We start from the raw sequence: 24,766 nt of genomic DNA, 5'->3' as shown, positions 1-24,766 counted from the left end.
CGGACAGTTTAAACAAGATGAATGATTATAGTAATATGAGTCAGTGCTCATAACATTTCTTTTAGTTCGACTTGATAATTTAATGAATAGTAAAAAGAAAAAAATGTTTTGAGATTGAAGGTGCTTCCTTCCTTCCAGCTTTTGTGTTTTGCAGCTACTGGCTAAGGAAGGAGACCTGCTTGTCTGTCCTCCAGTTACCACCTCCCTGCCAGCAGAGGCAGCAAAACGACTTCTGTGATCATTTACTACCAACATAGCCACTTATACAATCTCCATAAATCATGCTGAACCTGCTAATCATAGCTCAGTATCCATCTTGCCCAACATCCTAAAATAACACAGCTGACATTTATTCTTCTGTATCTTGTGAGTTTAAATCATGTAGCTCTGAACACACAGTGTATGTGTGTTTGTATTTGCATGTGAGTGTGGGGATGCACTATGTTTAGGACCACTGGCATGAGCAGTCAGTGGGCTCCTGGATAGTGTAGCTGACCCAGGTTGAGTTGCTGCTGCAGTAAAGCTGCACAGAGCGCCGCTGCAGACCAGTCTCTCTGCAGCACTTGCAGAAGCGAGCGTACGTATTGATGTTATAGTTGTAGATGCTGGCGGAAGGACACTTTCCATCGCACGACACGATGTTCACCTGAAAATGGAAGGGCAGATGTCTTTCATGTAGAAGGAGCAGACAGAAGGCCATCAAATAAATGCACAAATAAACTTTGGGAGGGAGAGGCAGCCATGTTAAGGTTAAACATGAGCAATATCAAAAACTATAAACACCAAATACTGAAAATTGAAATAACTCCTGTTGATGGCTGCAAAAAATTTGGTGTTAACTATTCAGATGGTGCACATCAAATAATCTCCTGGAGAAATCATGACCACCACAGCTTCCAGAATACTTTGAGCCAGCCAATGGCATTGCTGCACTTGCATGAACGAAAACTCTACACACACTGCAAGAAATGCAAGGTTAAAATAGGATGCTAATAACAAGCTGCAAACACAGAAAGTCAGACATGAGTGTTTACCGGTCTGTTGCTGCGGCAGTCATTCTTCCTGATGGTCATCCTCACTGTCACCTTCTGACATGACTTTCCGTCTTCTTTGCCTGTTCACACAACAAGCCAGAAGGAATTCATTGGAATGAAGGTAAAAAATACTCATAAGATAATAAGGATGTGAACAAACACCAGGAATAGGGAGGATGAGGACAGAGGAAGGAAGGCGATCAAGAGCCCTGAGAAGCTCAGAAGCTGTTGATCATGCAGAAGTAGTTTAGCCATACATAACCTGAAAGGAATAAAACCGAGGGTGTGTGTATAAGAACTTTGCAGCTAAAAGCATTAATGAGAAAAACTTTCCACTCAGGGAGAAATGATCAATGAGACTCAGCATAAACATTCAAAACTGCTGGAAGGATAAAATCTGTCATACATTTATTCTCAACATAAATTAGCTTCGACTAGAAACAAAATAAACTGATGTTTAAACAAATACAACAAAGACAGAAACACGAACAAAACATGAAATCTGCCATCAACACACGTAGCATTAAATTAAGATGTTATGAGTGCCATTTAGTTTTCTCAGAATGAATCTCAGGACACTTTCTCTACCGCTTTGACTGTCGCCTGTGTTATTAAGCTGTTGTGTCATTGATGTGTGTGTTAGTTTGTTTGAAGCTACTCTCTGTAAACTTACATAGATAACTCAATTGAACTCATTTTATTGTTTATTTTATGATTTTATTGTAAAACCAAATATTTTGTACCCCTAATCCTGCCACCCTAAAATGAATTACTGCTTTTTTGTTTGCACAGATGATACTACTAAAAGGATGAAATGCCACACACAGAAGATTCTGTTTCCCACACAGCTCCCTTTGGAGGGCTGCAGCTATAGTGCAGCAGCATGCAAATCTTCAGCAGTTCAATGAAAAAAAAGACCCGCAGCACTCCCAGCATCATCCCACTTCACTATCTAGTGACACATGCAGATATCTAAGCCCGACTACTGGGCCACTACCAACAGTACATTGTTGGCAATCAACAATGCACTGCCCAAACAGTGCTAAATGGGGAAAAAGTTTATTTGTTGTGTACATGTACACATGGGATCGGGGGGGGGGTTTCTGTCCTCTCAAGTGTGATGTCATTTTTCATGTAAACCAATTAGACTAGACAATTGGACAGCATATTTTCTAAAGCCAAGTGAGGTAGAAAGTAAAGAGGAAGCTACATCAGTTATGTTTTTTTCCACATGGACTTGGAGTGAGACAACAGCTGAGAGGACTTTTCTGCAGAGGGGAGTAGGTGTCAGTCAGACTTTGGAGTTTCCTGTGTGTGTTCTGTTTTTTTTCTTAGAGGGAGTACATTGTTGAATATCAACAATGGCACTGGTAAGCCTTGTTGTTTGGTACCTCTTTCACAGTTTGTGTTAACTGTGGGAGTCAGGGGGCTAACAGGGAAAGGGAAGAGAGGGAATCCAGTACCTGGTGGGATTGGTACACGATGGTAAGCTGCAGCACATAAACCATAAACCCACTTGTATGTCTTCAGTTGCTTTTCAGTGACAAGAGCTTTAATCATTTGGCATTTTAGAGCAAGTCTGTCATTACTTGTACTGATGACACAGAGTTCACTGAAAAGCACACTGACAGTTTTCTAATGTAAATAAACAGAAGACAAATGTAACGGAAAACAGCAGCTGGGATCCAGACGTGAGCCAATTCAGACAATGTGACTGAGGATTTTAGACTGAAACGAGCAAACTGAAGGGCAAACATGTCGGAAACATGTTGAGCGGCAGATGAAGGCGCTCTTCAGTGTCAGCTGCAGGCTACAGCTCTACGCTAACTACACAACTGCTGCTGTGATGCTTTCATTAGATACTCACACGTCTTGCAGCATCCATCCATGTAACTTACAACAGTTCCACCGATCTGAGTGCAGACGAGAGTCACAACGTTAACACAAACAGAGAAAAATGTATTTTTCCTCCACAGTTTGGCCAGCACAGATTCTGAACTTTGATATTCTTCAGCTAAACTTTTGTGTAACTACTAAACATGCCGTGGATTTGTTAATCAAACTTTTTAAGTGAGCTACCATTATTCTATAGAAATATGTCATCTTGCAGTCTTGCAGTAGTTATAACTACTTTGAGCCTCCTTAAACTTAAATTTAATATGGATCAGCCTGGCTATCTGTTTGAGAATCACCTTTTTACATCATTATCACACAGCAAAATGTTTTTGATGAAAAAAAAAAAGATTAAAAAGAGATTAAAAAGATTAAAACTGCAAGATTTCCCTTCCAAAGGATACGTTGATAAATTATAATCAGTCAGTATCTTTTATCTATTTGAAGAAAGAGATGTCTCTTTGAATGTGTGTTGTGTGTGTGCGCGCGTGCGTGCGTGTGTGTGCGCTGCATGCTGACCTTTACACACTCTGTTTCATTGAAAGGAGGGCAGCTGAAGGAGTAGGAGATGAGTGTGGGCCCAGCCACAGTGTCTGTGCAGTCAAACTTCATGCAGTTTGATACCCAGGATCTTCCCGGCTGAAAAGCATTGACAACATCAGCAACTGAACTACAGTGAGCAACTTAATTTGACTTACAACAAAATGGGAAAGAGATTGGTGACGTATGATCAGCCTTCTTACTTTGTGTGAGTCCGCCTGAGATCATTTTTAAATCAAAGCTGGACAAAGTTAGGACTAAGGCCAACTTGACTATACTGTCAAATCACCATCGACTAATTAAACTAACAGTAATCAATTTCAAAGATAAGAAAAAATATACAATAATAAATATTGTGTTAAACTTTATCATGATTGTGTTGCTGAGGTTAAACAAAAAACTGCATAATATGCTAGCTAGCTAATAAGCTAGCTTTGCTAACTTCAACTCAGTTCCCACCAGCAGACCAAAGTGTTACACAAGTACACATCAAGACTGAAGAATAATGTAAAAGACTGTTTATATAATATTGTGGCATGTTGGGAGCAGCTAGTTATCTCCCATCATGCCTCGGGTTGTGTTCCCATTCAAGACGATTAAACTGTGTATTTGCATTTGTTATGGCTAAGTAATTCATATGACCGTTCCTGTTCACTGATAGATGTTGTTTTGATAGAAAGACATGTTACACCATGAGTGAGTTCATGTGCGAGCACAGTGTAGCACGGGGAACTGTTCAATAAAGAGCTCCCCCTTCCTGCTTGGGGTGGAATAACAGACTCAACCTCTGTGTGGGTCCTTTGTTGTTAAAATCCCTCAGTTCGCCACAATATAGTGTGTATGTTAAAATAGTTTTTTATTTGGATGCAAAATGTTGCTGAACATCTTTTCCTACCTTATAGAGACCTGTTGTTCCATTCTCATGCTCATAGATGCAGGAAATATTCTTACAGATTCCGCAGCACGTCGACTGGTCTTTGGGAGGCACGTAGATCTGATTCTGAAAAACAAACATGATTACTTTCCTTTTCATTTAAAATACTGTGACAGTGAGCTTTAATGAGTCAATGATCATAACCACTTATCCAAAGATTAACTGTGACAGTTCAAACAAAATTAAAAGCGTCTAGATTCGTGCTCCGCTCTCAGGGGAGAAGTTTATGTGAGGTCAGGGCTGTAACTAGGGATGCTGTGGTATCTGTGACAACGCAGAGTCTGCTGAGTTTAATGTTGCTCTGTGTTTAGTACATTACACACCAGCAAGAAAGCAGACATAACATAAATGAAGCTAACAGTTTTTTCTTTAAATCGTTTTTTTCTCCTGCTTCAGCAACAAGTTCTGTTTGTGTGCAGCAGTTTATTAGTTAAACTTTGGTCAAGTGAGATGACACAGCTGAAATGTGTAGGTTGCCAGTATGCCAGTCCAACATAGGGCTAATACAGTGAGGCAGACAACCAAACATACCTATGAGTGAAGATACCAAGAGAGGAAGCCCCCCACCCAAGCAGGAACCTTCCCCCTACTTGTCTGGGGGCAACAGTGTTAACCAATGTGCTTTTAAGTCACAAACTGCCAAAAAAAATCACAACTTTAGAGTGGGCCATCAAATACTTATCCAGATCACAGTCCATCACTATTCACAGGTTATTTTAATGTGTGAAGTACAGAAAGAAAGTAATATGTTTCCTTGTCATAGGCTTGCTATAGTACACAGACTAATGAGAATTAAAATCCAAATGCAATCTTGACACTGAGCTGAATTTTGGTGAAGACCCATTCGGCAATAATTGTATGTTCGATTTAAACTTTCTGGTAGCGAACACTCCCGCTAAAAATCCCATCAAAATATTTTCATCAATTTGACAAGTTATGCAACCAATTCATATGGAATAACAGAAGCCCTAGAATAAAGCTTAAAAAGCTACAGCAACCAGTGGAGTCGGGTGGCCTGGGGGTCCCAAATGTACTGTTTTACCATTATGCATTCAGTCTGAGACACATGGTTCACTGGGCTCTCTCTCCAGAACAAGCCCCCCCATGGTTTAGTCTTGAGAGTACCCTGTGCTCACCACTCCCTCTGATGCACATTTTAACCACCAAGCTCTCATCAGATATACAAACCAACCCCATTCTTTCGTTCCTGCAGACGGTCTGGAAGAAGGTGGCCTTGCCGTTAAATTTTAACTCCCACCTTCATACTGAGGCCTCCATATGGCTCAATCCCAAACTCTGCATTAATAAGTCTCCATTTCTAGGGGTCAAGAGAAGGATACTTGTTCTTGGAGACCTGTAATCAGGGGAGAATTCTCAAGTTCTTCAATGACCTTAAAGCACAGTTTCAGTTGCCACAGAGTCAATTTTGGAGGTATTTGCAGCTCCGGCATTTATTGCTCAAAACCTTTGGTCTCCACACCACCTCCAACTATTGACTATCTCAGCTACATCAAAAAAACATCTTCGTGAAGTCTCTAAATATTACTCAGTGCTAATTAAGGGCATGAGTAAAGGGCTAACCGCCCTACGGTTAGCTCGGGAAGCTGACCTTGGTGTGGTTTTTACAGACCAGGAACGGACTGTAATTTTGCAGAATAGTAAAAAGATGTCCAGGGAACTTAGAATTAGACTAATCCAATTCAAATTATTACACCGAATTTACTGGTCACTACACAGATTGTACAGGGTGAACCTCATACAGTCTCCTGAATGCTGAAGATGTCAGACTGGGGTGGTCACATATTGACCCATATGATTTGGAGCTGTCCTATCAAATCAACTATATGATGGGATATTCCTTTTTCGCCAAGACTATTCGTTTTGGGGGACCCATCACTCCTTAAACACGCTCTGCCTAAGGCTGCTGAGTGGGTACAGACTGCATTGATGCTGGAGTGTAAACTCATTATCTCCCAGTGGAAGGCCCCTTCCACCCCACTTGTCTCTGTATGGCATATTCAACTAGGGAGACTCGCTGCACTAGAACAACTCTCATACAGGCATCTGAATACACTGGAGAGCTTCCACCTGAAGTGGGATCCATATCTGTTCAGAATAAAAGGATCAGACTAGAACTTAGAGTGGGACAGACATTGGAATTCTGACGAAGCACTCTCAGAGATGACAGAGTGTGGCATGCAACAAGACCCACGTAGTCAAAGGCTGGCTGTGTTGTTGTTGTTTTTTTGTTTTTTGTTTGTTTGTTTATCTCTTGTTTTGTTTGTCCCCCCTCATTTTGGTTTTGTATTCTCTACTGGTCGGCTGTTATGCTGATGCTATTTTTATGTGATGTGATTTGTATCTACAGTGGACTGTAGTGTTCTAAAAATTCAATAAAATATTAATCACAAAAAATAAACTTTCTGGTAGCTCTTCTCATATTTAACACATTTTTAATGTGAAAATAAAGAGAAACAAGACTAACAATGAGGATGGAACCTTAACATAAAGTCAGTGAGATCAAGATCTTCAATAAAAGGTCTGTGCTGGTGTGTCGCGGTCTTACTGGTTGGCATTGGTTAGAGCAGTTGACGCTGAAAGTGTGGAGCACATGGAAGCCGCTTGCTGGGTCAAGGCTGCGGCTGCACTGCCGGCTGTAACACAAACCGTCGTCTCCACGCTCAACCAGAGTCTGACCGGGCCTCAACACTCCTCGCTCTCCAAACACACACACAGCCTCACGCACTAAACACACAGAGGTCAGAGGGTCCAAAGTTGCAGGCTGCACTTACAAGTGGTAAAAACATCTGTTTTAAACACTAACCAAACATTAGACAAACAGAATAAAAACAACATGTCCTAACGTGCACTCTGGCTCAGTTCAGAGCAGGTTTGGTAAGATTAAACTTAAAATGAATTCCTCGTCAGAACGTACCACACTTGTATCTTTTGCAGGCACACTGGTTCTGTGGATCGGCTAGAAAGGCCCGGTCCAGCTGGGCAGCCTCCCCCTGCAGAACACAGACAGAGAACCAGGGTTAATGCATACAGAATATACAAAGAGTACATTACACAAGGAACCCAAAAATATTAAAACACACAGAGCCAGCAGACAGACACCTGGATATATGACCCATAAAGTCAGGTTTTATGAGCAATAATCTGGAGATACAGTGTATTCAACAGGTTCAGGACTTACCAGGCCACATTTTGGGGAGGCAATCTTTTCACAGGAACACTCTGAAGACAGAAAATAAAAAAACGACCATTATTAAGTTGTTTAGCTGAGATGACACCACACAACACCAGATACTCTGCTTTGTCATAAAACAAATGTAATGTCATTTTAAATTGTGGTTCTAAAAAGATATGACAGGCCTAGTACTGATCTGAAAGAAAGGCTTTGGACTAATTTTATTGTTCCTATCATGGAAGGGTTTTCCCCTCATACCGCATGTTTGGTTGGGACAGCAGTGACCAGGATTGGACACAGAAACCACTGACATCCCAACAGGACACGTGAGCTGAGGACACCTGTAGGGTTCACACACTGTGCACACACAAAGAAAAACATGCAAGTCATTTATGCGTTCTAGCTGTCCAATAGTGGGATCATTTTAACATGAAGTGGATCAGCGCATTTTTATTCTTGGACTCCACTGCAGTGACTTTACATGAGTCATAGTTCAGAACAACAAAGGGTCTACTACACATGGCCTCACTACCAGAGATGGGCAGTAACATGTTAAAGCAACGTGTTACTGTAATCCGATTACTTTTTTCAAGTAACAAGTAAAGTAACGGTTTACTATTGCAAAAACAAAAGTAATTGGATTGCTGTTACTTTCCTGTAAACACGCTTACTGCGTTACTACACTGTGATTTCGTTTGTGAGAGTGTCTCATGACAATGACGTACGAGTGTGCGACGCCTGTGGCAGCAACAGACGTGTGTAGATCAACAATGGATAATATATGGAGTGCCGGAGAGGGTATGACCATTAAAGCTTGGAAGCACTGACATTGCTTTGAATTTGATTCCGTAAAAAGTAACAAAAGCATTAGCGTCTGCTCTACACTCTGCGTTTGGAGAATATTTCTTTCTACGGCAAAAAATTAAACTTTAAATCTAAGCAAGCACCTAGCACACTGCCACGGGAATGTGAAATTTACAGAGAAACCCCCAGATCCCCCACTGACATGACTGTTGAGGCACCGGGCAGACCTCCACCGATGGAATATGCTGAAAAAATTGAATTGGGCTGAAAGGTCTATTGCTTTATTACGTATTCATGTTTTTAAAAAGTAACTAATTACTTTTGAAACTAAGTAATCTGTAAAGTAATGTGATTACTTTCTTGGAGAAGTAATGAGTAATTAGTAACAATTACTTTTTTCAAGTCAATTGACCAACACTGCTCGCTACACACTAGCTTTTTTCTGAGTGGCCCCTCCTAAACAGAATGTTTGAACAGAACATGGGCTTACAAAACAGAGATATTCACTCTCACTGACATCATACAGAACCAAGGGTAGAAAAATAACTGTCCAAAACCGAGAGTCTGCAGCCTAAGCTTTTGGCTCTCAGGGATTACTTATGCACACACTGACCTTAGTATTTGAATCTCTAAGCAAGTCTAATGTGTACAGCCGCCTTTGTAACAGTAGACGTATGAGAGAAAATGAGGAAAGTATAATAATTCCCTTCTAAGTAACAAAGAATTGAAGTCGTGTTACAATTTTAAAATGATCCAACTATCAAAAAGCTTAAGATTAAGAACCAAGAATAAAAGCTGAGAACCCACATCTTTGTCACAGTTATATGTCACAGATATTTACAAAAAACACAAGTGACACGTTAAATCAGCCGACCTTAGACCTTTTCACTTTTTTACTCCAACTATTAGCTAAAGCTACAGGTGCGTGAGTGTGTGAGTGAAAGCGCGTGTGCTCTGACCACACTGGTAGGTGGGGCAGCAGCGATCCGTGGTGTTGCTGTCGACAGTCAGAATCTCACCATCCTGGCAGAGGGGAGGCGTCTCCACACAGGGAGCACACACTGTATGAAAACATACATTTGTAACCGCACTGATAACTTTAAATTATTCTCTAATAGCTAAATGTTGTGCCACAGAACAGAGAAGTTAATGTGATCAGTTTTTTTGAACTGACTGCAGATGTGGGCGAGACAGCAGCTGCCTTCAGCTCTGGTTGCAATCAGAATCTGGTCGTCTCTGCAGGTGGGAATGTCTGACTCACAGAGCACTGGATCACATTCTGCAACACAACAAAGAGGATTTGCTTTCTCTTTTTTTATACTTTTGATAGTTTAACTTCTCAAGATTACAAGAAATAAGACAAATGTCTACCTCTGTGTGCCTACAGGTTGCAAGATTGGTGATAATAAAATTAAGAACATGTGCTCTAGAGGAGCAATAATGACACAGCCCCGAAACAGGAATGGTTTTACAGGTGAAGGACACTGACCTTTTTCCCTCCTCATCTCTGACCTTTTTCCCTCCTCATCTTTTCTGATAGTTTTTTCACTAGTTTTGCATTTGGCTTGGGTCTGTGTCACTGCAGGTAGCATGAGATGGGGTGATACCTAGACCCTACAGATCACATCATCATTTTAATTTTCAGGTGTTTTTGAATTCAGGTCTCTGCAGGCTGATCACACTACCCAGTCCATATGCATATAGATATCCCACATATTTTTTTCCATTGAGATCTGACATGTTTTTAAAGTGTTCCTTTAATTTTCTTCAGCAATGTAGATATGCTTTATACAAGAGGTAACCTAACCTAGGTATGATACAAGCATGAAATTGTCTAATCTAAGGCTCTGTAAGAACGCAGTGGGTTTTTGTTTGGTTTTCAGTGATCACAGTGTACATAATAAGTGGTCAACTGGAAACTCACCACAAACATAGTCTGGACAGCAGGAGTCCTGTCTGTAGTATGACACCAGCTTCTCCCCATATTTGCACTCAGGAGGGAGCTGGTCACACAGACTCTGGTTACATACTGCAAAGTTAGAAATCCCATTGTCTCATTAGATAGCTCATTCTTTTTTCTGTTTATTATGTCATAAATCAAAACAGTCTCAGGTCTAAAGAGTAACAGTTATTGATTTGGAGGCTATCTTGCATGTTTCAGACAAAAGCACTTAAACTCACCACAGACTTTTTGTGGGCAACAGCTGGTGTCATCAGCCAGACTGATGATCACCTCCCCTGCTCGACGGCACGCAGGCGCCACCATGCTGGAGCAGTTGTATTCCACGGGAACGATGGTGTCATTGTCGCAGCGATACATGCAGCAGGCATCCTTCGAGGCTTTCCAAACCTCACCATGTGCACGAGGAACACCACCGCTGTCAGTGCAGGCTGCAGACAAACATACACTCTATTTTAGATACACATGACTACAATGAATCTTTTAAAGCTCAAACAGAATGTGGTTCAGCTGACTGTTGCTGATTCAAATGGGAAACTTTCCCAAACTAAGAAATAATTGTATACGAATGACCTTTCACACAGATTTTAATGTAGGGCTATATTCATAGAGTATTTATAGAATTGTGCTTTTGTTATAAGTTGGATGTGCATTAGTTTCTAAAGATAATGAAATGGGTCTGAGAATAGACGACAAGACAGAAGACAAAATTTCAAGTTATGCATTTCAAAGTGCATAGAGTTAATGAGCTGAAATTTTGAGAAAATAACTCAAAATTTAAAGTTAGCTCTGCCAATCAGGATGCTCCATGAAGGTTCATTTCCTTGTCAGCTCCCAATGCTAAACAGGCAGGTCAGAAATGAGCAAACTTTCAGAACAATGGCAATTTATTCATGTTTACTATACATTGGTAGCTCACTGTGGAATCTGCTACCAGGTAAAAAGGTAATGATGCTATTCACACACTTGATTAGCAGAGCTAACCCACAATTTCAGCTTACTAACTCAAAATTTTGAGAAAATAACTTGAAATCTTTTCTCCTTTTTCATAGGCAAAAACAAGTTTCCTTAGACTAAACAGTTGCATAGTTCTCAGCATTTTCTTCTGATCCCATCACAATAATCCAATACACAGACCTTCCCTTCTTGCTTTGTGCTCTGTTGGTAAACTGGGCTCTTACCGCATTTGTCAGGTGGGATGCAGAGTGCAGAGTATGGCCGGTGAAGGAGTGTTCCCTCAGGGCACACACAGCCCTCAGTCAGGCCAGAACACTGATCTGGATCAGAATCAAAGTCGTGGTTGGGGCAGGACTGAGACGTGCAGGCTGGTAGACAGGCCTGATACCTCAGAGTATTGGGACACACAAAGGCTGCAGGAGGAGACGCAGACATGTCAGTGCCATCAATCCATTATTTAGCACTTTCTCTAAAAACAGATCAATGGGATTAACTGGAGACCAAAATCAAAGCAGAGTTGCTCAGATGGAAGCGAATATAACAGAAGTTGTGACAGCTGGACATTAAACTAAAGTGTTTGCTTGCTACACAACAAGATTTAATCTGACAACAATCTTACGGCAGTAATTTGGACTCCTCCACTCAATGCAGATATTGAATTTGTGACAGGAAGCCACATAAGCAGCCAGAGCCACACACTGGTTGTTCACATACTCCGAGTCTCGTACCCAAACCTCACAAAACGTGGTGGGTGGGACCTAAAAACAAAGAAAGAGCAATTACTTGAAACTAGTAATATTGTTACATAAGTATATTTGAATACCCCTATTTTGTAATTATATTTGCAACAATCTGCAATCATTTAAAATGATCTTTTTGCTCTTTTGACATCTTCTACTCAGAAATAACAGAAAGCTTCCCTGTAACTAAACACATCTGGAAATGAATGAATGTATGGATTTACATACAAAGGCATGGCAGGGGGTAAAGGCCTGGTTCTGCAGCATGAAGAAGCAGCTGGAGCAGTCACTGGTAGAGCAGTTGAGCTCACGGCGGCGGCTGTGGCTGATGTAACTTGTGGTATTAGGAATCTGCCAGCTGTCGATGAACACAGCTGGATCCTCACTTTCACCCACTGTGGTCCCATTTGCCAAAATCAGGTCGTTTGATGGATCTCCATCACAGAAGCCTAAGACATGCATTTGCATCATGAACATCACCTCAGTCGTGACATATCATGACATTTGTGTCCACAAAAGTGAAATAATGTTTTGATGGTGTGCTGAGAAAAACAGGGTCAGTATGCCACAGGTTTTAAACCTACCAGAATGATATCTTTACTGTGTAATGTTAAAAGGAAAGAAATTGTTTTTTTACCACAGAGGCCCATGGTGGGCAGCTTGTTGCTGGAGCTGTCAGTGTCGATGACCATCATCCCTGTACTGTGGTACCACTGTAACTTAAGACCGGCCGGGCTGCGGATCAGGTACATGTTGCCTGTGTCGTAAATCTCAAAGCCGTACTTTTTGAATCGAGGTTTAGCATACCGTGAATTGACATACAGCTGAAAGAAAGCATCAAGAACTAAATGTCATCACGTAGATTTTTATCAGTGTTTTAGCTTTAATCAGAAGCAGAGTATCTCCTACCCTCCTCTGCAGCCTGTTGATAATGATGTGGTTGGATTTATGGGTGATGTTGAGTGCCACCAGACACAAGTTGGTAAAATTCCAGAAGAGCTTTAAAAAGCAAAAGAAACTCAGATGACAGAACAGAAACTTTTGTCCAGATCACTGTCAGAGCAACTGGCATGTGTGACATTTACTCACTGGTGACTGTGAGTCAGCGGGACACTCCTGAACCAGAACACTGACAGTTTCATTGGGCAGCTGGGTCACTATAAAAGAGGCAGCCTTGTAGATGGCAACGCTGTTCCCATCAAATGTGATCACGTTCAGATCAGGGAACATTGTGCATCGACCTGGCACAGTAGGGATACCAAAGAGCACAGTTAAAGATAACAATCTGCCAAAGCCAAATATTTATGGGAGACATTTAAGAATTATCATCATTCAGTCAGAGCAAAATTTAAAAGTGTGGAGCAGATTTTCTTGTAAAAAAAATAAATAAATAATGTGTTTCCTTCATTTATGTGTTTTCCTCACATGGACAGTCCCACTTAGGGCAGCACTTGTCTCCATTTACGAGGATAGCAAAGCCAAGCAGGCCACAGTTTGGAGGGTCGGCAGTGTAAGGGCAGCTCTGGGATTTGTTGAACAGGACGAGCTGGTTGTTGACACAGATGTACTTGGTACAATCATCAACGATCTCTGCATATGGAGGCTGGTGCAAAATAACAAACAAACAAAAAAAAACAATAAAAATCAAAATAAAGGTTATTTGTTGTTTGTAATTAGGAAAGTAAAACCATGTTTTTTGGCATTGCAGTAACCAGTGAGCAACACTCAAGATTCACGTTCTATTATTTAAAAATACATTTAGTTGCAAGATCATAATTAGTAGATCATAATTGCATAACAGACCAGATTTAAGTGCACCTTAAATTTGGAATATTTAATCAGATATCTAAGCTTAATCTTTAGATGTCCTGTGTCTGAAATAAGCATGCTGTGCTAAACCAGGAAAAACACAAAAAAGGAACAATTCTACAGTCCTAGATATTCAGTCAGGACCACTAGTCAAAAAAGGCTGAAATTTCCCTCTGCAGGAAATATTATATATTATATTTATATAATATATAATATGTTTACAAATATATTATAAATATATTATATTTGTCAGCTTTGCTTTGTCCTGGCAATTCCCTTCCACACAAAACCATGAAGTTCAGGAAAGAGAGTAGCAAAAAGAAATCCAGTGCAGAACAGAGAATACAAAAAATACAACAATTCAGACACTGCATAGAAAGAGAAGCTAGGATGAAGGTGGGTTGCAAAGTGGCTTGCAGATGTGCAGCAACTACAGGTGGGCAAAAGAAACTTAAAGCATGCCATCTGTGTAAAAGAAGAAGCAGATGCAAGCACTGAGATCAGCTGATGTGCTATTACTGCCTGAGTTTGACTTTGTAGCCTGCCTGAAGTAATCCAATAATAAACTGAAATGAAGCTGAATAATAAGTGAGCCCACCGTGCACATCCTTGTAGGTAATAAACTCATAGATGTTGCTCCCTCTGTTGTGTGACTGGTTGTTTCCGCTGGTGTGTGAGGAAAAGCCAGCGCTGGAGATGTTGCTTCACTTGGACTCGTCCGATCAACTTTATCCAGCACAGTTGTTTGGACTTTAATGGCTGATGGACGGGAGGTTGTAGCAGATGTGGGAATACTGAGTTTTTGGGTGGAGCTCACCACATCAGGCACTGGTGTCACCGGTTGGGATGCAGATGGTGACACATCAGTCTCTGTAGTTGTTGAAGTTTCCTCAGATGTGGTTGGCTCTCTGTGGACTGAAGTTGGTATAGCTGTAGATGTTGTGAGTGTAGTTAAAGTAGGAAGAGGCAGTGGAGTAGTTATGGTGGTCGAGTGAGGTTCTGCTGTGGTTGTGTCAGGAGGTTTGGTTGTTTTTGCTGTGGTAACTGGCTCTGCTGATGTTGTGATGGTTGTAGTTGTCACTTCTGATGTGGTTGTTGTGTCAGAGCTTGGTGTGACAGTTGGTGGGCTGACAGTGGTTGATCTGGTGGTTACTGCTGCTGGCCTTGTTGCTACTGTTACCCTAGCGGTGAATGGCCTGATGGTTGCATGCTCAGTCGACGTGGTTCTGGGAGTAATTCTTGTTGTCACAGGAAGTCTGGGTGTTGTCCTGAGGGTGGTCGTCTGTGTGATAATGGTAGTTGTCAGAGTGGATGTAACCCTTGAAGTGAACACCAGCCGGGTGGTGACTTTGTCCAGGATAGTTGTTGTCCTAGGAGGTGCTGTGGAAGTAGTAGTGCCAAGTGGTGATGAAGATGGATGGGATGTGGTTGCAGATGTTGTTGACACCTGGACTCTGTCTGTTAGTGGATGCATTGTCTCTGTAATCAGTTGAACAATGACAGGTCTTTGTGTTGTGGTAGCAACAGTAGGTGGTGCACTTGCAGTTGCTGTGATAAGCTTTGTCTCAGGGGAAGAATGCATAGGCAGGGGTGTAGACAGTTTTTTGGTTGTGGTGGCTATGAATTGTGCAGTTGATATTTCAGGAGGTGTCCTGGTTTGGGCAGTGGTAGGTATCGATGCTGATGTTGCAGATGTTACAGTTGGCTCAGTTGTTAGTGGAACATGAGGAATTGTGGTAGTTGCAGTGGACGCGACCACATGGACAACAGTTTCAGATTTGACCTCTGGTGTCGTCTCCACTGTGGCTCTGTAGACTGGGGTGGGGGAGCTCTGCCAATGAGAGGGGCGCCAAGGTTCTGAAATACTAATAGTAGTAGGTGGACCAGTGGAGCTATCAGTTATGGGGGATTTTGACACAGGAGTAGTTTCTATCAGGTTTGTTGTGATTATAGGAACTGTGGACACAGTGGATATTTTTGGTATTTCTGGAGGTCTTGAGGTTGCAGTGGCAATTGTGATGGTCGTTCTGTCTGTAACCGGGACAGCTGCAGACCAGGAAGTTTTCTCAGTATAGACTGTAGATTTGGACAAAGGAGCAGTTGTGGTTTCAGCCTGTGCTGTGCCAGATGCAGGGGAGTCTGTTATAGACACTTTCTTTGTGATTGTTCTCCAGTCTGTAGTAGCTGAGGTAGAGGGAGATGGTACGTGTGTGCTTGGTGCAAAATGAGTGAGGGTTGTTGTCGTTAATTTGGGAGCCGTTGTTGTGGGCGTTGTCAGGTCTGTAGAGGTGGTGTGCAACATCCTCTCTGTGGTTACAGATGGTGTTATGATGTGTGGTGTTGTTCTAGTAGTAGTAAAAGGTGCAGCTGGTGTGACTAATTCCGTCATCTTCGTTGAAATGATTTCTGGCAAAGCTGTAGTTACTGTTTCCACAGAAGGAGAAGCTGGAAGAGCTACAGCTGTTGTGAAGGCTGTGCTTGGTGAGCCAGATGTGATGGATGTTGTAACTGTAGTTCCTTCCACTGTTGAAGATTTTGTTCTGGTGTCAGTGTGTGCAGAGATAGTTGTACTGGGAACTATAGTTTTTTCTGTAATTACAGAAGTTTCCGGGACCAGAGCAGGACTGGGGCTGGAAGCTGTGATGATCGGAGCGATCCTTGTGGAATGTGTTGTGGCCTCTGTGGTCTGCACAACTATAGGAGTGCTCCTTGTGGTTGTCCCCTCTAGAGAGGTTGTGGTCGGAGCTGCAGTGGTGGTTGCTGACTCAGTAGTCACAGGAGTGATGGTGAATAGTGGCTGGAGGGAATCGGTGGACTTGGTGGTAGAAGTGAGCCAGAACAGGGGTGTCGTGGTGAAAGAGGTGCTACTTGTCCTAGAGGTGCTGGGACCAAAGGGACTGACAGCAGAGCTCAACGGTCCACTCAACCATTTTGTTGTACCCATAATAGTAGTGGGCGGAGCCACTGTCACTTTGACAGTTGACAATGGTTCCACCACCTCTGGTCTCACAGGAGTGGGCACTGCCGGAGGCATTGGGGGTTCTATTGTACTGGAAGGTTCAGGACTTGCAGAAGGAGAGATAATGGCAGGTGGTGTTTCTGAGGAGCTGGTGTGCAGACTCGCCTCTGGAACAGTGGAGGTGATTTTGGTTGTGGGAGCAGTGTGTGGAGGAGCAGCAGAGGCAGCAGTAGTGGAGGTGGTGGTATTAAAGGTACTGGTGGAGGCAGTAGTACTTGCAGTGGTTGTAGAAGTGGCAGCTGGCTGTGCAGCAGACGGTGTAACGGGCTGCACAGCGACTGGAACCTTAATACCTGTTCAGCCAATAAAAAGTTTGTTAGAGAAATAACGAGCTCAGAAAAGAGATACAGGTCATTAAGTGGACTGAAACAGTGCAGATGAGTTTGTTCATACTTTTAGCGTTTTAGCAGGGATATCAATGATTAGGTTAAATTTGAAACAACTGTAAATTCGTTTTCCTAAATGTGCAAAATTGTGCATCTTGGTGTATTACTAAAACCATAGCAATATTAACTATTAACTTGATTAACACAGAGAATTTAATAAGCTATATTACCTAACGCAAATATCAATGTAATTCGCATTTTTCATTTTTGTTATATTACTATATTATTGTGTTGATTTTACCTATAGCTTTTCTATAGGTTGCCTATTAAACAACACCTATTAACAAATTGCAGCTCAGACACTAAGGTAAGATTTAAAAATGACAGAACAAAATTTTATGACTAACAGTTGAAACCTTTCAATGACATCCGAACAATATACATATATACCTTAAAAACCTGTTATTAGCTTTATTAGCAAAAATTATCAAGTATCAGTATCAGTGCTTACTAATATTTTAAAAAAACTACCAACTAACTAGTATGTTTAGCCTTTATAAATACTGTTCATCATAAAGTGTTACACAGATACTCACAGTCTTCAATGTACACACACCGATGAGTGACCTCATCCAGGACCATGAGTGGGGGACAGACAGGAAGGCAACCCTCCACTCTGAACAGAAAACAATTGACAGCTGAAACTATAAACTGCATCGGTACTCAGAGGCCAAAGCATTAAGAGCTGTTAACAAAGGACTGCGCATACAAAATAAATAGAAGGAAAACTAATCAAGGATTTTATTTCTAAAAGAGCAACACTGTCATAATTCTTTTTTTAAACAATATCATGATCAGCATCAGGAAAGTTTCAGCAACATCTCTGAAATAAACTTTAAAAAATACTTCAAAATATTTTCATTAATATTTAAGATCATAAATTGTATGACGGAGCAATAATCCCACATTTCTCTCAAGTATAGTAATGATGGATAGCTCCCATAAGCGTATTTTTGTTGTTGTTGTCGTCATTACAAGATCTTTTATTGTGATTATAAGATCCCAGTTTCATAATTATGTGATTCCCCCCAAGTTCTCATTAAGTCTGAATTGAAAAATGAAATTTGTAAAGTTTCTGTCAGTTCAAACATCAGCTCAGCATTTTCACTAAACATGTATTTGCAAGTAGTCAGGTTGATTAATGTCATACTAGAGTAAAAATAGGATGGCAGTCTGGAAAATCAATGCAATTACAAGTAGTTGTGGCGACCAAGCGTTCACCCAGTGGTTGACTGTGCAACTCTCTGGCCAACCATTTTTGGTTGGAAAGAGATTACACGGAAGAAACTTCACAGTTAACCCAGAGAAAGACAAGCTGCATCGAAACAAGTGAGGCCCAACTCAGAGTGACTGCAGTCACTGCTGGATGGGTTGGAGAAAGTTTGCAGGTAAACAAATAGATTGCCATTACGCTGCAATCAATCTGAATCAGTCTCCACTGATGAGCACAACTCGTTTCCAGTGTGTCTCTTGTTGGTTGGGCTCTGAATGAAAACAGATTTGCAATTTTTGCAAATTTATCACAGCTAATCAGCATATTATCACAAACAGATTGATCTCATTTAATCACAAACTGATACTAGAATGATGCTATCTTATTGCTGATTTGATGCAGCAGAGTCACTTTGTGGATGCACATGCTTGAAGACCTGGTCCCAGTCTTTGAAGTCTTTAATGTATGCGTAGAACTGACTGTTCAAGCTGATAATTCTGGCTGTAATGTTCAAAGTAAAGGGGAAGATCTTACTGTGGGATGGTGATGCAGGCTTCAGCGAACGGGTCGCTGCATGTCTTGAAACAGGGGCTGACGCAGGCATCGTACCTCCACTGACAGCGAGGAGCTGGTGGGGCGTCTGGGTTTGGGCCTGATCAAAAACACACAATACTTATTAAATGCTTAGTAAGCTTAGTAAGCATTATGGTAATATGTGACAGTTTAATCACCCCTAAAGTTACAATGTACACATGGCTGAGAAACAATCAAGACAAAGCTTTAGTATCATTCATTCATGCAAATATCATTCATTCTGTAAATTTACATTATGAAACAAAAATAATGCTCATTTTAAATGTTTCTGTATATTAAACATCACATTTTCTATCTGGACTGACTAGAAAAAGATCAACACCATTAGCATGTCTGTATCTGGACTGGCATTTACTGCCATCAGCAAATGTTGCTGATATATTTTTAGCATCAGTTATTAGCCTCACTGCCCTGTTAACAGAATATATGAGCAGAGGAGCCAGTAGTCTTGACCCTTGGCACCACAGAGAAGCAATAACGACCCACTGAATCCTTGCCGATACCCGAGTCAAAAATATAAAGCAGCAAATTAACCCAAGGTCCCTAAGGTAAACATCTAAATAAACAGGATGTTGATATAGAAGCAAACTGAACTGCGCAAAGAAAACAAGAGCAGATGTAAGATGTAAAAGTGAGGTCAGAGGTCAAATGTCGCATGATATTTGAATGCAAACTATAATGTGATATTTAGAATCCTTACATAACAGTATCATTTCATAAATGTTGCAAATACAAACCATGTAGAAGAAGAGCAACGTGAACAATCATTCTTTATATGCCAATGTGTTTTCAATACAAATAATGGCAGTAAGAAACATTATGAAACAAGACAAAATAAACAAAATAGCTCTATATAGCATCATTATTATTTTTGACCTTCAGATCAATCTGTTAACCTTGAAAGAAAGGCAGAGGTCAGATTTCTAATTCCTAATTCTTAATTTCTAATGCTTTTTGTCAATTGTCAACAAGTAAAACATGAAGTCGACCTTGAAGACCTTCGTGGTTGTAAGGCAAATTTTAATGGATTATTAACACGACTCCCTCTACACTCCTACAAAGATTTACCAGAATTCATTTAAAACTTTTTGAGCTTTCGTGTTAACAGACAGAAAGAATATCACGCTTGCAAACGCTGCCAAAACAGTCGAAGTAACTAACATCTCTACTGTGATTTAACTCTAGAATATGCTGGAAGTCTGTTTATATGCAAGTCATGGTTCAAGTAAGTCTTTCACGTCAAAAAAGTTAGGTTAGAAAAAGTTGTGCTTGTGAGGTCTTAAGCAGCCAGTTTCCAGTTCCAGATCTGTCATCATGACCGCATTATTTTTTTTGTTATGATCATAAATAAAAAAAATCAGCAACACTGATGATTACTGAGTGTTATGTGATGTGCTGCTGACCTGACAGTTTGAACAGCGTGGCCTTGCGGAAGCTGTCCAAGTGTTTGTATTTGATTAGGTAGAGGCGAGGTACAGCAGCATATAAGAAGAAGCCGGGTTTTGCATGGGACTCGAGTGAGTCATAGCCTGGGATCCAGGTGTTCCTGCGGAGGATGAAGGTGGCTCTTTCCCAGAATGCCTCGCTCTCCTGCCACTTGGCCAACGTCAACTGGCCATTGGGGCTAGCAGACAGGAAGTAGTTTGGCCTGTCAGCTGCCTCAAAGGAAACTCGTGACATGTCTGAGTAAAAAAAAAAGAAAAAAATTCATAAGTATAAAGAAAAGCTCGCAAAGCAGAAGAGCTACTGTGATTATGTTTTTTAAAAGACAAATAAGACAAGTTGCTTGAATTTACCAGTTCTACTTATGCACAGTCACACTCTGGTGTTAAAAAATCTGAATAAGTTGGGGTGGAGTATTCTTAAAAAAACTGAAGAATTAATTAAAGTGTTTGAGGCTTAAAACGGATGAAAAGTGAAAAGTGAAACAAGGTACATCAGTGTGACTTCAAGGCCGAAGCAGAAACGTGAGCATTGATATTGTCATGTTTTTGAGTGGCAGGTTATTTCAAGTGTAACATTTCTATCAGCTCAGCAAATATCAGCAAACACAAAAAAATGGCTGCTAGCTAAAGGTATTGTATTCCTGATAAGAAACGCAGGACTGGACAGGAAGAATGGCTTTTTTTAAAATCAGATATTGGACCTGTATATGATATGAAGGTGTGTTTTTTCATACTGGGAAACATCTTGCCAAACAATAGTACACTAACTTTGTGGTATTGAAAGGTTTCATGAAAGTACTCTGTTGCACTATGTTGGACTGGTGCACAGTAGCTGCGGTGTTCTCAGTCAGTGTTAGGTTACATCAAGAGATCAAATTAAACTTAAGCTGATGATGCTTAGATTCATTCACTGAATTCAACCTTTATTTCAACTGTTTGCTCTCTAGTATAAATACAGTATAAACAGCATACTGCCACTGTAAGGAACAGCTTTTATATATAATTATTAACACTGAGTTACATACTGTTTAACTTAGTTGTGTAAACCAACAAAGATCAAATTCCTGCTCCTCACATACAAGGTCTTGAATAATCAGTCCCCATTTTATTTTAATGACCTTATAGTACCCTATCACCCTTGCACTGCAGGTTTACTTGTTGTTCCTAGAGTATTTAAAAGTAGAATGGGAAGCAGAGCCTTCAATTTTCAAGCCCCTCGTCTATGGAACCAGCTTCCAGTTTGGATTCAGGAGACAGACACTATCTCTACTTTTAAGATTAGGCTTAAAACTTTCCTCTTTGCTAAAGTATATAGTTAGGGCTGGACCAGGTGACCTTGAATACTCCCTTAGTTATGTTGCAGTAAGTGCAGGCTGCTGGGGGATTCCCGTGATGCACTGAGTATTTCTTCTTCAGTCGCGTTTCTCACTCACTATGTGTTAACAGACCTCTCTGCATTGAATCATGCTTGTTATTAATCTCTGGCTCTCTTCCACAGCATGTCTTTTATCCTGTCTTCCTTCTCTCTCCCCAGCCAATCATGGCAGATGACTGCCCCTCCCTGAGCCTGGTTCTGCCAGAGGTTTCTTCTTGTTAAAAGGGAGTTTTTCCTTCCCACTGTTGCCAGCTGAAGTGTTTGCTCATAGGGGGTCATATGATTTCTAAGTTTTTCTCTGTATGTATTATTGTAGGTGCCTTGAGGTGACTGTTGTTGTGGTTTGGAGTTGTATAAATAAAATTGAAAGAAAGAAAGATCCTCATAGCAGCACATTTAACATGGCAGCTGAACATAGCCTTTACACAAAGAAAACCTACTGGTACTCACAATAGAAATTATTTAGTGGTGCAGCTTTATTTTCACTTTTTCACCAAAACTGAAGGCCAAAATACAATAGAAGTTTTGAATCCATATTACATGTTCTTATGCTTATCACTTGATTACATTCCTCGGTCCTCTTTTCAAGTGTAAAATAATTTTTAAAGTTTATTAAGTGGAAGAAAATGCGTTTGTATATTGCTTGAAAATAATCGAAAGTGCAGCAGTATCTCAGCTCACATGTGATAAAAAGTGAGACTAGCTTTGGAACAAGCTAGTGTCTTGGCTTGCTCACCAGCCTGCAGCTCAGGTTGCTATATTAGCAATCTGATCACTGGGCCATGCTACCAATGTAAGTCAATGAGAGTCCATCTCCTCCATCAGTGTTTTCACAGGTCGCACTCAAATCATTCCAAACACTGCCAAACACAAAGGAAACAGTGAAAGATGAGAAAGCCAGCTAGCCTGTTTTCAGTCGCTGCAGAGAGAGATTCTTAGTGAAACTCTGATTTTCTCATTAATGTAAGGTGACAGGATGGAGAAAAGATCATCCAGAAAATAAAATGTCAAACACATGTCTGTTATGTAGGAATCGTGCTTTCATCAGGAAAAGAAGTTCAAGCTCAAACTTTAAATTCAAACACTAGAAGGCACCACAAGGCAGTTTTTAAAGCGCTAATAAGCTAACATTAATTATGACGTAAATACCAGCAGTCCCCACCCTTTTTTGCGCTATGGACTGGTTTATGTCCAACAATATTTTCATGGACCAGCCTTTAAGGGGTCACAGATACAACTAAATAAAACCAGTACCGGTACAAAAAAAAAAAAAAAAAAAAGATTTATTCATAACACACATGAAAAGGCCCAGGGAAACAGAGTTAACAATAAAAACGATTTTAAAAAAAATGATAAAAACCAATAAAAAGCCCTGGAAACCATAAATCTCACACCCGAGCCTCAACTCTCGTGGGCCGGTACCAAACAACTAACGGTCCGTGGCCCGTGGGGACCACTGCTCTAAACAAACTTTACACAGCTGCTCTCAGTCTAGTGGAGTTTTTTAACACATGTTTTGGTTTTTGGAACTTTTATGTTCACTATTATTAATAATAAATTTAAAAGGTGTGAGGCAGATAGCATCTGCTCAGCAAAGGCCAACCAAACAATGAGTGCAATAGCAACAGCAATCAACAGCTAAAAGAAGAGAAAACATTGGGTTAACAATTATTTGCTAAAACTTTACAATGATAATATATCGCTGCTGTATTTTCAGCTTGATTGCTAAGCTTTGTGTTTTGAAATTGATAGCTGAATATATATAAATAGAGTCTACCACACTTACAGAATAGATATTAAAGTTTGCATTCTTACGCCTTTTTCCTTCGTGTTGTTTTTTTTCTTCCAAGAAAAAAAAAGAACTGGACTCCTTGTCCAATCACCAGAAGGTAAAGAGTCAGAGTTGAGAAACCAGACATTACAGATTTGGCCAAAGAAACAAATTTTTTTTTAGCTGTGAATTTAACATCAGAGCTCCCCTGTTTAAACAGCTTCCTACTGGCTTTCAACCAGCATACCTGCGTCTCTTTCATTCAGGAGCCTGCTGTATTCTGCTGACAGGAAAATATACCACTGTGGTATCTACACAACGATCAAACTTTCCCAAACCCACTACAGAAGATCTCTTTCATGCACTGATACCACCAAACCCTACACTAGTAAAGCAGACACAGACTGTTTTCTACATTGAAAAGAAATGAGTGTAAAATAAAACTATAAAGCTTCTGAACTAACCAGTTTCCCACACTCACTAAATATAAAAACACAAGAAACTTCCTTCCTCTTGGAAGTCATAATTATTGTCAACAGTTGTAATTAAAATGCTGACATCATCATTTGAAATAGAAGAAAAAGAACTAAATCAGTTTTTTGAGCAGTTATTATTTTTCCTGCAATGAAATGAATCTCTCTCTGTATACAAAGTAAACCTTTTCATTTTAAACAAATTCATTCACCGTGTGGTCGCGCTCTGCTGAGGCCAGGTGTCATCATGAACAGCGAGATGATGTCAGGGGTGTCGCTGATGTTGCCACGCTGCAGGAACACAAAGCTGCTGGATTTGCTGGCTGCCAACAGTGTCGTCCGATCCCTGAAGGTAAAGAGCCTGAAGGGACCTTTACCCAGAACTGCAGACAGGCATCCACACTTTATTGTAGGATTTTACCTCTTTGAACTCATAATTTCTCCAACAGCCTAAAAACTGCTGTTCTATCACTGCATAATACTTGACTGTGAGTGGTCATTTCATTAAAATAATCAATGTTGCATTGCATATTATTGCATTTTAATAACACATTTATACTTCTTTATATAAAGTGCAGGGCATATCATTTATATATAGAAATCTCCCTCTCTCTCTCTCTCTCTCT

At 40.6% G+C, this 24,766-nt stretch overlaps 1 protein-coding gene across 1 annotated transcript in view; it reads right to left on the bottom strand.

Moving 5' to 3' along the window:
* Positions 1 to 445: 445 nt before the first annotated feature.
* Positions 446 to 24,766, bottom strand: part of otog (otogelin) — a 69,122-nt gene continuing 44,801 nt past the window's right edge. The window contains exons 29-52 of the mRNA XM_013915478.1: positions 24,353 to 24,523; positions 20,480 to 20,758; positions 19,017 to 19,134; positions 17,806 to 17,885; positions 16,464 to 17,176; positions 13,481 to 13,658; positions 13,145 to 13,296; positions 12,965 to 13,054; positions 12,693 to 12,879; positions 12,284 to 12,504; positions 11,935 to 12,073; positions 11,540 to 11,728; positions 10,580 to 10,789; positions 10,323 to 10,427; positions 9,573 to 9,677; positions 9,358 to 9,459; positions 7,853 to 7,951; positions 7,342 to 7,412; positions 6,968 to 7,138; positions 4,363 to 4,467; positions 3,447 to 3,566; positions 2,902 to 2,947; positions 1,035 to 1,114; positions 446 to 646 (exon numbers count right to left, since the gene is read on the bottom strand). Coding sequence (XP_013770932.1) covers positions 446 to 646; positions 1,035 to 1,114; positions 2,902 to 2,947; positions 3,447 to 3,566; positions 4,363 to 4,467; positions 6,968 to 7,138; positions 7,342 to 7,412; positions 7,853 to 7,951; positions 9,358 to 9,459; positions 9,573 to 9,677; positions 10,323 to 10,427; positions 10,580 to 10,789; positions 11,540 to 11,728; positions 11,935 to 12,073; positions 12,284 to 12,504; positions 12,693 to 12,879; positions 12,965 to 13,054; positions 13,145 to 13,296; positions 13,481 to 13,658; positions 16,464 to 17,176; positions 17,806 to 17,885; positions 19,017 to 19,134; positions 20,480 to 20,758; positions 24,353 to 24,523 — 3,932 coding nt within the window. The remainder of the gene's footprint in view (positions 647 to 1,034; positions 1,115 to 2,901; positions 2,948 to 3,446; positions 3,567 to 4,362; positions 4,468 to 6,967; positions 7,139 to 7,341; positions 7,413 to 7,852; positions 7,952 to 9,357; positions 9,460 to 9,572; positions 9,678 to 10,322; positions 10,428 to 10,579; positions 10,790 to 11,539; positions 11,729 to 11,934; positions 12,074 to 12,283; positions 12,505 to 12,692; positions 12,880 to 12,964; positions 13,055 to 13,144; positions 13,297 to 13,480; positions 13,659 to 16,463; positions 17,177 to 17,805; positions 17,886 to 19,016; positions 19,135 to 20,479; positions 20,759 to 24,352; positions 24,524 to 24,766) is intronic.

This window comes from Pundamilia nyererei, unplaced genomic scaffold (genome assembly GCF_000239375.1).
Source record: "Pundamilia nyererei isolate P.nyererei 1_Seehausen unplaced genomic scaffold, PunNye1.0 scaffold00310, whole genome shotgun sequence".
Classification (NCBI taxonomy): domain Eukaryota; kingdom Metazoa; phylum Chordata; class Actinopteri; order Cichliformes; family Cichlidae; genus Pundamilia; species Pundamilia nyererei.
Note: the sequence above shows the minus strand (reverse complement) of the source record. Positions and strands in the feature narration are given on the sequence as shown.